We start from the raw sequence: 12706 nt of genomic DNA on the forward strand, positions 1-12706 counted from the left end.
CCTTGTGAGGGAGATGTCAGGATCTTAACTACCTCCTTAGATAGAAAAATGAATTCCAAACCAACAGTACCTGTTGATAATGAAGAAAAAGAAAAGGCAGTGCCATCTGACCTCTTAGGAAAAAGCTTTTAGGCTATCACCGTTAGCAACATTTAGCTCTCCTCTCTACTGCGAGAGCATCTATGTGCAGTTCCCTATGTAGATGCAAGCCTTTTCTTCCTGGGATTAAGTAATACATTCTGCATTTGTCCTGCTTGGCAACTGAATTTGCCTTTTGGTATTTTTCTTACAGGGGGCAGCTCTGAAGTACCTTCCTAGCATCATTAACGACGTCAAACTTGTGTTTGATCCCGTGGAGCTCAGGTAAATAGCAGAGCACGTTCGCTGACTTTAACAAAGAAGCAGCTCCCCTGCTTGGCTGGGGCCTGGGCTGCTGCACATTCTGTTATTCCTCTAACATGTATTAACTGAACCCCTTCTGGTGCTCAGTTTTTGTGGAAAATGTAAAAGAAGACACAAAGCCTGCCCCTGAGAGAGGTTTGCACTTTTCTCTGGGGAATCAAGACACGCAGACGTGAAATTAACTCCAGGAGAAAGTACATAATAATACGCTTCCAGCCCTATCCCTAAGCACCCAGCAATGCAAAGTCAGATGGTGAGCGACACCGGGGCGGAGTTAGCCAGGAAGGGGTTGTGCAGAAGAGGAGTGTTCAGGCAGGTCCACAGAGCCCAGGTGGGCGTGTCCGTGCTTGGGCGGTTTAAACAGAGGTGGCTCTGAGGCTGAGCACGGTAGCGCGCGTGCAACACAGTCTCGGCTTTACCTCCGAGGGGCAGACTCGCAGGGCGCTGGGAGAGATTTCCAGGGAAAACTCTCCACGCCCGGATCTCAGAGTCGAGGAGAGCCGTGGAATGATACCTTCAGTGTGACAGAAGGAAAATACTAACCTCTGGGATCTCTCTTGCAGCGTGCTCTTCTGCAAGTTCATTCAAAGCATCCCTGACAACCAGTTAGTTCGCCAGAAACTGAACTGCATGACCAAGATAGTGGAGAGCAATCTTTTCTGGCAGTCCGGTATGTCCCCACCTAAAAGTACCGCGCCCCGAAATTCCAGTCTCGCTACTAATTGACATTTGCCAGTAGTTGGTTGGGACTTAAGGACCTCCTGAGAAACCAGTTTTAAGGCGCAGAGTCAGTTTAGTATTCCCAAGAGGATCTAAGAGAATAAAATCATGCATTTTTTTAATGAGAACAGTCCAGTCTTTCATTAATTAAGAGAACTTTGTCCTCAAAATGGGACACCCCAGAAAGTAGCAGGCAAGCAGGAAAGATGGTTCTTTTCAACAAATGTGTCTTCTTCGACATGTACTTATTGCATAACCTGAAAAGCCAGGGGGCAGCCGTGTAGGGGTGTGCTGGGCCCCCACCCTGTCCTGGCTCAGGAGGGCGGATTGTGTGTATCTCTTCTTAATTTCCATGCTCGGTCATGTCACGTGAGGAGCTGAAAATGGGCCACAGTGGTCGTATTTACACCACAGAAATTGGCAAATGCTGGAAGTCACAGGTTTTGGTGGGGGAGGGCTTCGTGGGGGAGCCAGAGGGCATGGAGGAGAGAAAAATCGTACACGGATGAAATGCTCTTCATTTTGTAACTAGAGACAAGCATACAGCCACTGAGTCTAAATCACTGTGCTCTTGTCCCAAAGCTGATATGGGGAAGAGGTCCAATATCTGGTCTTTCTCCAATAAACCCAAGGCTTACTAGAGAGGGGCTGCTCTGGGAATTTCTTTTGGAGCTACCACTAGGTCAGGGGCTCCCAGAGGGTGACCCCATGTTGCATGTATTGCCTGGAGGGTCCGAGGACCAGTAAGACTCCTCAGAAATAGGGAAAGGTGAGTGGGTTGTTGGTGGCAGACCTCCTGGCCTTGCCCCTGGCTGGTTATGTAACTTGGGACGCACGAGGAACCTTTTGTAAGTCTTAGCCTCCACTTCCATGGAGGGAAGGATTTGAACTAGATCACATCAGTAGCTTCTTTTGGCTCTGATATTTTCTGACCCTGTGAATTTTTGCTTAGAAATTCCATCTGTTACAAGGGCACAGTTGGGGGTGTGCATAAAGCTAGTGAATGCTCTTAAGTAGAAAACATAATATTACTAGACATCTTAGTATGCTATGATATCTCTGCCTCTAAGCATGCGGAAAGGATACATGAGATGATAAAATGGGGTGTTTGAGCACCAGAGCAAGCATTCACTATGTGTTCCAATTAGAGGAAGTATTCTCACTGTTAACAGTCATTTCCGTTAGCGTCCAGAACATCTGGCCTCATCGTAATAATGTCTTCTAATAGCGAGGATCCCAGAAGGAAGACATCATAGAAGGATAACCCCTTATGTTGTGAAGCCCATTTGCCTGCAAAAACATGATCAGAATGTCCTTGAAACACATTGAAATGTCCTAGGAAAGCTCACTTAGTATTTATACAAATTTTAGAGTAAATTCTCTCCATCGGGTGGAAACTTTCCAATATTTTTTGAAAAGTGTGACTTGCTTAATTTATTCCTTTCGTAGGACTTAGCCTTCAGCTGTCAAGTTGGCATTTTTTTTTTTAAAGATTTTATTTATTTATTTGATAGAAAGAGAGAGACAGCGAGAGAGGGAACACAAGCGGGGGGAGTGGGAGAAGGGAAACAGGCTTCCCGCTGAGCAGGGAGCCCGATGCAGGACTCGATCCCAGGACCCTGGAACCATGACCTGAGCCGAAGGCAGACGCTTAACGACTGAGCCACCCAGGCGCCCCAAGTTGGCATTTTTTTATAAAAAGCTAAAGACATCGTTGAATACTCTACACCTTTTTGTTTATGGGCCTGTGATCGGCGTACTTTTCTTAGCTTTTAAAATCAAGCCACAGGCCTGAAGTCCCATGCCTAGGATGCTGTGCTCCTGCTGGGTGGAGCTCAGAGGTCAGCTGTGGTATCGGGCAGAGGGAGAGTTGCAGGCAGAAGTGGGGCACCTCAGGGGAGGCTGCTGCAGCTGCTGAGCGGGGTGCACCTTCTTCCCCAGAGTGCAGAGAGGTGCTGCTGCCGCTGCTGATAGACCAGCTCAGCGGCCAATTAGATGACAACTCCAGCAAGCCCGACCATGAGGCCAGCTCGCAGCTCCTGAGCAACATCCTGGAAGTGCTGGACAGGAAGGATGTGGTGAGTTGAGTCATCACCCCCGATGCAGACCACAGCACACACGGGTCCCTCTGCCTCGGGCAAGAATGACTTCGGAGCCTTCCTCGGCTCAGGGCTTGGCCCAGGCCATTTAGAATCTGGGTACTGGGGCAGGCTGGTCTCGTTTTGAGGTGATCGGAGGGGCTTCTTCTTGCCAGAGCCTGCGCTGCAAATCTAGGTCCAGGAGAGGTCCGCTTCCTGGGGTGCCTGCTGTGGGCTGGTTTGCCCCGCTTGTCCACCACTGAGATCCCTGAGGGGACTTTGAAGAATCAGAGCCCTGTTCAGATTTTTTATGCAGAAACCTCGGCCCTCTTTTACCTCTGGTACTGATAGGACTGTTGTAGATGTGCCCGGGCTTCTGAGATGCTCTCATTTTTATACTCTTTCTGACACCGATCGTTCCTTTTGGAGCCCGGTGGAAATGATGTGTCTCTTATCTCGCATCTTCTCTCTGACCTGGGCACCCGTCCTCCCTGAAACCCTGGGGCTGCATCTGCCTGGATTTACCTCGCTCTAGAGATAGCACAGCCCATAGCCTAGGCAGGGCCGCCTCTCAGGAGGCTGGACAAGTTGGCAGAATGTGTCCAGTTGAGCACAAACTGTACTTACCACCCCCCCACAAGGGCTACCTAGCATCAGTGTTCCCACAGAGCAGGGAAAACACTCTTGGCTTTGCCTACGCCTGTTCCCTTACCAATATCTTTAGATTCAGTTCTGCTAAAGGAGCTGAAAACACTCTGTCAGTTTCCCATAGCTAAATTCTTAGCTCACCTTTCCTGGTCCACGCGTTTGGTCTCATCTGCTCATCTTCACACGGGCACGTCTGCATTTCTGCTAATTCATGCCTCAGCCATGGAGGTGCCGGAGAACGCCATTGGCTTTTCTACCCAAGCCCCTGCAGCCCACCTTAGAATATGTATTATTTATTGGATATTTATTAATTATAGGTCATGTTCCCCTTCTTTTTTTTTTCCCTTAAATGTGTTTCTAGAAACCACATAAAATATAATAAATTTCCCTGAGGAATTTTATGATTGGGGATTTGATTCCTAACCAAGGATTTTACAACAAATAAATAAATGTGACCAATCAGCTCATAATGATAAGAATATTTTTAAGAAGTAACTCTTATGACTCGGTAATCCAAATACTAAAATGAAGCTTCAAGCTATGGTTGGCAACAGTGTGCCAGGGACTTTGGTTTAGGCAGGGCTCCAGTGTGTTCTAGAAGTGTTTATGTATATGATCCAAAGCTAATCTGAAACATGGGAATCACGCTGTTTGTTTTCTAATGCCGGTATTCGCATGTATAGCTCTGTATCCTTAGACAAATCTGCAGGTGCCTCAGTTTCCCATTCCATAACATGTAGGGATTGTTCTAGATGGCCTCTTAGATCTCTTCCACATCTGATACTGTTCTGTTTTGTTTTTGTAAAGATTTTATTTATTTATTAGAGAGAGCACGAGCCCGGGGGGGGAGGGGCAGAGGGAGAGGGAAAAGTAGTCACTTAACCGACTGAGCCACCCAGGCACCCCATGTTTTGTTTTTAATATATCTTTTTTTAATATAAATTTGTTATAGTAAATTTATATTTACATTTAAATATGTATTATTATATATTATAAAAATAATATGTATTATATACTATATGTTATGTTGTAACACATAAATTATAAAAATATATTTATATAAATTTAATATAAAATTATATTCCTTATAAATATATAATTATACATTATTATATATTTACATATAAATAATATATGATATAAATATATAAACAAATTACATATAAAATATATAAATGTATATAAATATATAATTATACAATTATGTTTATGTTTAATATAAATTTAACATAAAATTTATATTTAATGTAAATATATTCATATATTTATAATGTAAATATATTTATATCTGTTTATATTATAAATATGAAATTAAATGTGAGGATTTATATTTAATGTAAAAATTTTAATATAATATCTTTGCCTGCCTTCTTACCACACAGAAGGACTCTTTGGAAATGACTTGAATGTATTTACGTCTTACGCTGGAAGATTTAATTGTGTTGAATAAACTTTTTTTTTTGTCTTCCTGATAAGGTTCCCTGTAATGAGCAGAAGCATTCAAGATTATTGATCTTGGAGCTTCTGTTAAAGTAGTAAACCTGATAATTTCTTGGTATTGATAATGATACAGTTTTATCCCCCACCATAAGCATTCTTAAATGTTCAAACCAACCCTGTATGTCTTCCCCTATCCCCTCATCTCCTCAGTTAATTCCAGGCTCTAATTACTGACATGATTCCTATGCCTTTGTTTTAATAATCCAGGCTTCCTCTTTTCCCAAAACTGTATCTGCACACTGTCCAAATTCTTCAAAGTCCACCTGCAATAAGCACCTCCATGGGGTCGCTCCTGGTGCAGTCCTGCCCTAAGTCCCCCAGTCTGCTACTTCCCTTTGTGCTCTCCTTACATCCTGCTTAAGGTCCTTATCGTTTTGTATCCTGAGATATGATTCAGTTCGCAGACAGGTCTTAAACAGCTCCCTCGCTCTGGGCACTGTGATAGGTCTAAGAGTGCAGCAGTGAACAAGAGAAGCAAGCAGCCTGCCTTCATGGAGCTGACCTTCTAGGAGGATCCTGTGTTTTGCTTATTTATCTTCAAGCCCCAGCTCTCCTGCTGGAGGTGAATCTCTGAAGGGCTCAGAGAATGCCTGATTCCTTCTCCTACCTCCACGCGGGGCCCGCACAGGACTCACATACCTAGCCAGGTCTGGGGTGTGGTCTTGTTACATAATAGAGGGTAAAATGCCTCAACAGAGAGGCAGGTTTTATGAATCACATTCCCTCAAAGAAATGGGAAGCAGGTGAATATATAATAAAAACAAAGAAGGAAAGAAGGGAGGCACGAAAGGGAAGCTAACAATACTTGATATTTTAATAAAACTATATATAGTAGTGATTTAGTTATCTGAAGCATTAACCAGGAGTTTCAAAATATCTATCATGAAGCAAGAATGGATAAAAGCTTTGAAAGACAAGGTTGTGTATTGCTAACTTGGAGCTGAATGAGTATAACATCAAATCACAAGAAGGAGAGAAGGAAAAATAAAGAATACGTATTTGTGGGGCCCCTGGGTGGCTCAGTCGTTAGGCGTCTGCCTTTGGCTCAGGTCATGATCCCAGCATCCTGGGATCGAGCCCCTCATTGGGCTCCCTGCTCAGTGGGGAGTCTGCTTCTCCCTCTCCATCTCCCTCTGTGTTCTACCTTTCTCTTTCAAATAAATAAATAAAATCTTAAAAAAAAAATACGTATTTGTGAGACACTGTTTGTTGTGTACACCAGCTCAGCTAATTCCTGTAAGGGAACCTTTTGTATCCCAGCTATGAAAACAGAGGCTCAACAAAGTTAAATAATTGCTCAGAGTGACACATGACAAAGTCAAAATATTAAATTCTTGTGTTAGTCTTCTCAGGCTGCCAAAACAAAACACCCTAGACTGGGCAGCTTAAACAACAGGTATTTATTTCCCGTGGTTCTGGCGGCTGGAAGTCCAAAGTCAGGGTGCCCGTGTGGTCCGGTTCCTGGGGAGGGGCCCCCTCCTGGCCTGAAGATGGTTGCTGGCTCTCTGTCCTCACGTGGCTTTTCCTCAGTATATGTGTGGCGAGAGAAAAGGCCAGCTCTCTGGTGTCTCCTTATAAGGACATTAACCCTATAAGACCAGGGCCCTGCCTTCATGACCTAATTGCCTCCCCAAAATCCATCTCTACCATCACACGAGAAGTTAAAGCACCAGCATATGACTTTTGTGGGGTTTCCAGAACTTTTTTTTAGCTAAAAAAAGAATTTTTTTAAGTAATCTCTGTGCCCCATGTGTGGCTCAGACAACCCCAAGATCAAGAGCCACATGCTCTACCGATCGAGCCAGTCAGATGCCCCCAGCATATGACTTTTGAACACATACATTCAGTCAATACCAACCTCCTTGACTTGAATTTCTTGGGTTTTTTTTCCTTCCTACACAGAAGGTGGCAAGAATGTTGAATTTTTACCTTTTCATTCCCATGCACGTGCCTAGTTCTCCTGGGCCACCCCATGTACTCAGCATCAGGACTGACTTCTCATGCCAGGGGTGTCCCCCCAGAACTACATTGAGTTGGTGGTCACAGTGACCCTGCAGTGAGCGCGAATGGTCTGGGTTACTAGGGAGGCGTTCTCCCCTGCATCCCCACACTCAGCTTTTACATGGGATACCTAATCATTTTCAACCGATTCCCAAGTAACAGTATGTGTTCATCTGTGAACTTCTTTTCCCCTTTTTGGACAAGAGATTGGCTTGCAGGGAAGAGCCAGAATGAGACTTAAAGAGAAAACTCACCCTTCAAAGGTTTGTTGAGGAAAAGTGAAGCTGAGTCAGAAGAAGTGGGGTCAATTCCTGTGTTTCCTCCACAGGGCCCCACGGCGATGCACATCCAGCTGATAATGGAACGGCTGCTGAGAAGGATTAACCGGACCGTGATTGGGATGAGCCGACAATCTCCCCATATTGTGAGTATCACGTCAGGGGACCACGCGGCCACTGCGGCTTCTCAGTGTCCCACCCGCCCATTGGGAGTCCTCTGGACCAGCGTCTTGGGACCAGATTCCCACAGGCCCCACTCGTCCCAGTTCACCGTCTGCCTGCACGCTGTGCATCACAGCTGCCAGGGGCAATGAGCAGGCTCTATAACTTTCCAGCCCTCCTGAGTGACCTTGGTTCTAACTGCCCGCGGATCTTGATTCCAACACTGATTTTCTCTCGAGGGAAAATGCTCCAACAGGGTGGTGGGAGAGGTTAAGGGGGGAGAGTTTTTGGGGACCCTGTAAACACAAAGTGTACAGATCCGTTCTGAACATTAGACAAGCCTGTTGTAATACGTTACAGCAGAGACTGAGACGTGTGGGCTCCCCAGGTAGGCAAACTCAGTACCCATTTGATCTCATGCTCTTTTAATATTTGTTGACTGTTTCTTTTTTTTTTTTTTTAAAGATTTTACTTATTTATTTGACAGAGAGAGACACAGCGAGAGAGGGAACACAAGCAGGGGGAGTGGGAGAGGGAGAAGCAGGCTCCCCGCGGAGCAGGGAGCCCGACGTGGGGCTCCATCCCAGGACCTTGGGATCATGACCTGAGCCGAAGGCAGAAGCTTAAGACTGAGCCACCCAGGCGCCCTTTGTTGAATATTTCATTTAAGGACAACATGAGCTTTTGTGAGCAGAAGATGAAGGGTTGTGGTGGCTGCATTCAGTCCTTCCTCTGTTATCTCAAGTAGTAATTGCATTCTAATTCTCACATGCTCCTCTGGATCTACCCTTGTTAGAATGATAATAGGAACAGTATTAGTACTCCTAGCTGTAGTGATGATAATACTAGTAGTCATTAGCTGGTTTGGGTTTTTTTTTTTTTAATCTGTCAGAAATTATTTTAAGCACTTTACATTTCTTTCTTTTTATTTTTTTTAAGATTTTATTTGAGAGAGAGCACAAGTTGGGGAGAGGGAGAAGCAGGCTTCCCGCAGAGCAGGGAGCCCGATGCGGGGCTCGATCCCAGGACACTGGGATCGTGACCTGAGCCGAGGGCAGATGCTTAACTGACTGAGTCCCCCAGGCACCCCAGCACTTTACATTTCACGGAAGCCTCACACAGATCTCAGGAGGTAGTTCGTTCTTTAGCTGCATTTTTCAAATCAGGAAACTTGCAGAGAGGCTACGAAAACTGCCTGAGGTTGCAAGACCACCAGGGGGTTGAATTGGGGTCTGGGTCCCAGGCAGCCAGCCTGCTGCCGAGGCCATGCATGGCGGCCGCCCAGACCCTGGGCAGCTTACCAGGTTATGTTTTCCAACTATGCACTGTAGTCGCAAGGAGAGGAATCCTGCTCAGTTCCATCTTCCCCCGCGTTGCACTTCCACTGCTGTGTAGCGTGCTTGTAGATTGGTGCCCTGTGGTACCGTCCAGCCCTTTTGGTTCAAAGAAAAACACATGTTTGAAAGAACTTGTGATTAGCATGTTTTTAGAAACATCTGGTTGCCCTGGCCTCTTCCTCTCCACCTCCTGGGCCTCAATTAGATGTCAAAGAAAAAGTACCTTTGCAACCAGAGGTAACTGTTGGAAGACCATATTGTATCATCATTAAAATGAAGCATCTTTTACTTATGCTGGTAAAAGCTATGATTTGATCTTATTTAGAGGACAGAAGGCAAAGAACCATCCCAAATGGTGAGTCAATAATAGCCATTTATTTATTCAACCAACAGGTGTTAAGAAACTACTATAAGCCAGGAACTAATTCTAGACACTGGAGGGAGATTAGGGAACAAAACAGACAAAAATCACTACCTTAGCGAAGTTTATATTCTAGCAATACCAATAACAAAAAATAAGATACGTGCCATGAAGAAAAAAAAATGAGCAGGATGAGGGCAGTCAAGGTGGGAGAGTTACAAATTTAAATGAGTTGATTAAGAATGATTTTCATGAGAAGGGAACATTTGGACAAAGACTTGGAGAAGGTAGAGGGGGTAGTGTGGAGGTGTGGGGAGGGGCCTTTCAGGCAGAGGCAAAGGCCAGGGCAGAAATCTCAAGATGTCCCTCGTATAAGAGTCACATCTGGTGACAGAGCTGATCCAAATAGGAATGTAGAGAGGTACCCACTAGGTTAAGACTCCAGGTGATCCAAAACATGAAAGGATTCAGATCTCATACTAAAGGTGTAGACCTGGACGTACCCTTCATTGTTATTGTCAACCCATTGCTGCCATGTGTTTAAAGAACATATAAAGAAAGGCAGGTTGAGAACTGTGTTGTTTAGGAAATGATAGCTTGGTTTTCAGGTAATACTTAACATCTTAATTTAAATGTACCTCTTCAGCTTCTTTTAGTAGTGAAATCGTTCATTATCTTACTTGTTTAAGCCAACTCAAGAATCTTGGCTCAGTGTGTTTGAAGAGAAGGGTGGGGATTTGAATGTGAAGGAGCAGGATCCCTGTCATGTTTCTGTTAAAATAAGATGATGGGAGGGGTAATGGCTGATATACAGGGAGTGGTAGAGATGCCAAGAAAAGCAAAGAAAGAATGCTGGAGAAAGATAAACCTAGTAAGGAGAAAAGCAAGGGAAAAAACAGACAAAGAGACAAAAATACAGCCACAAAGAGAAATATGCAAATAAATAAGTGAATGAATATGATATATGTGGCTTAATTGAGCCTATTCTCATACTCAAGAATAGTTAAGTATTAGAGGACCCATTAGAGGCGCCTGGGTGGCTCAGTCGGTTAAGCATCTGACTCTTGATCTCAGCTCAGGCCTGGATCTCAGAGTCGTGAGTTCAAGCCCGCCAGTGGGCATGGAGCCTACTTTAAAAAAAAAGAAAAAAAGAAAAAAAATATTTTCAGTAAAGGATCTGTTAATAAAATACATCAGTTGAACAAAAGGAAAAAAGCTTTATGACTATTTCCATAGATGCCAAAATATATGTGATGGATGTAACATCTATTCCAAATTAATGGAAGGAGATGTTAACATGCAATCACTAGGCAACCTATTACTTGATGGTCATAAAAAGGAGAATCAAGATGTTAAATGTCAACACTGTTTAGCATTTTTCTGTAAATTGTAGCCAATGTAATAACACAAATGCGTGCACATATACATATTATATATATGACCTTAGTATGACTATTGAAAAAGGAGGAAATAATTTTCATAATTGTCATTTTTAGTGAAATGACTACCATTTCTAGGAAACCCAAGAGACCTAACAAAATTTTAACAACAGTAATGAACAATTTATTAAACTGACCAGTTTCAGAATAAACAAACACTATTCAATGGCCTTTCTATATAACTACAGTAGCTATTTAGGGATTGTAAAAGAAAAATCCCATTTAACTCAGTCACAAAAATATGAGAGTAAAAATAAATACAAGATGGGGCGCCTGGCTGGCTAAGTCAGAAGAGTGTGCAACTCTTGATCTCGGGGTTGTGAGTTTGAGCCCCCTGTTAAATGAATAAATAAATTAAAACTTTTAAGAAAATAAATACAAGATACACATAAATGAATAGCCACATAGAATAGTGGGGGGCTTGCCTGTCAGATTTGAAAACATTATAATTAGCTATAAGAATTAAAATAGTGTTGGACTTATGGAATAGAGTACATAAATCCACAGAACAGAACTGAGAGAATTTAAAAGGTGACTTTAGATTATATGAAAATTCTATTACCTTTCAATAGGGAAAGTGAAGATTTTTAGTAAATGTGATTTGGAAAATATATGAACAATGTGGAAAAAAGTTTGACTTTTATTTCATGCTATATCCAAAAAAATAAATTTCAGATGGAATGAAAGTTCAATGTAAAAAAAAAAAGAAATAATGAAGCAGCTAGAAGAAAACATAATCTATACTTTTAAAAATTCCATTATAATTAACAGAGGTTATATTAGTTTCAGGTGTACAAAACAGTGATTCAACAGTTCTAGGGGCACCTGAGTGGCTCAGTCGTTGAGCGTCTGCCTTCGGCTCAGGTCATGATCCCAAGGTCCTGGGATGGAGCCCCATGTCGGGCTCCCTGCTCCGCAGGAAGCCTGCTTCTCCCTCTCCCACTCCCCCTGCTTGTGTTCCCTCTCTCGCTGTGTGTCTCTCTGTCAAATAAATAAATAAAATCTTAAAAAAAAACAAAACCCAAATGATTCTATACATTTCTCAGTGCTCATCATGATAAGTGTGCTCTTAATTCCATTCACCCATACCTCTTTTTCTATACCTATTTTTAAGAGAAAGAGATTCATGAATTTTTAAAAATAGGAAGGCTACTATAAAAAAAAGATAAAGTTTACTAGATAAAAAAACTAAGCCCCTATATGTGAAAATATATATATGAGCAAATTAAATGTCAAGCACCAAACTCCAAAAATTATTTGTAAAATCTGTGCCGAGTGGCTAATAGCCTTAATATACAAAGACCTATTACAAACTGTTAAAAAAAAAGGATATTTTAGTAGAAAAATGGGTAAAGAATATGAGCAAACAGCAAAATGAGAAAAACAAATGGCCAACCAACAAAGAGACAGAATATGTAATTCGGAACAAAGGAAATGCAAATTAACCAAAAATGAAATTAAATAAAACGCAGAGACCCAGAATAGGCAAAGGCCTGGAGAAGCAAGTAGTATTAGATAATGACGGGAATGCAGACTCTGTGGTTGGTACTGTATATCAGAAGAATTCGGACAATAAATTTACATTGCTTTTATAATTAGAAAAATTAAAACTTTTTAAACCAAAGAGACTAAGGCATTCATTCAGAGAGTATTCTTTCATTGTTTTTATGTTTAGGAAGTCATTTCTTCCATCCCTAAAATAGCTGTATATTCATCTTCTCTATGCCAATTCATTTAAATAACCATATAAATACAGGAGGGCATTCCCCCTAGGTATTTG

The 12706-nt window shown here is 42.6% G+C and overlaps 1 protein-coding gene across 1 annotated transcript in view; it reads left to right on the top strand.

The window, feature by feature from the left end:
* DOCK5 (dedicator of cytokinesis 5) overlaps positions 1-12706 on the top strand; it is a 113505-nt gene that overhangs the window by 48129 nt on the left and 52670 nt on the right. The window contains exons 18-21 of the mRNA XM_044912561.1: positions 293-363; positions 966-1072; positions 3064-3200; positions 7678-7773. Of these exons, the coding sequence (XP_044768496.1) occupies positions 293-363; positions 966-1072; positions 3064-3200; positions 7678-7773 (411 nt within the window). The remainder of the gene's footprint in view (positions 1-292; positions 364-965; positions 1073-3063; positions 3201-7677; positions 7774-12706) is intronic.

This window comes from Neomonachus schauinslandi, chromosome 2 (assembly GCF_002201575.2).
Source record: "Neomonachus schauinslandi chromosome 2, ASM220157v2, whole genome shotgun sequence".
Classification (NCBI taxonomy): Eukaryota; Metazoa; Chordata; class Mammalia; order Carnivora; family Phocidae; genus Neomonachus; species Neomonachus schauinslandi.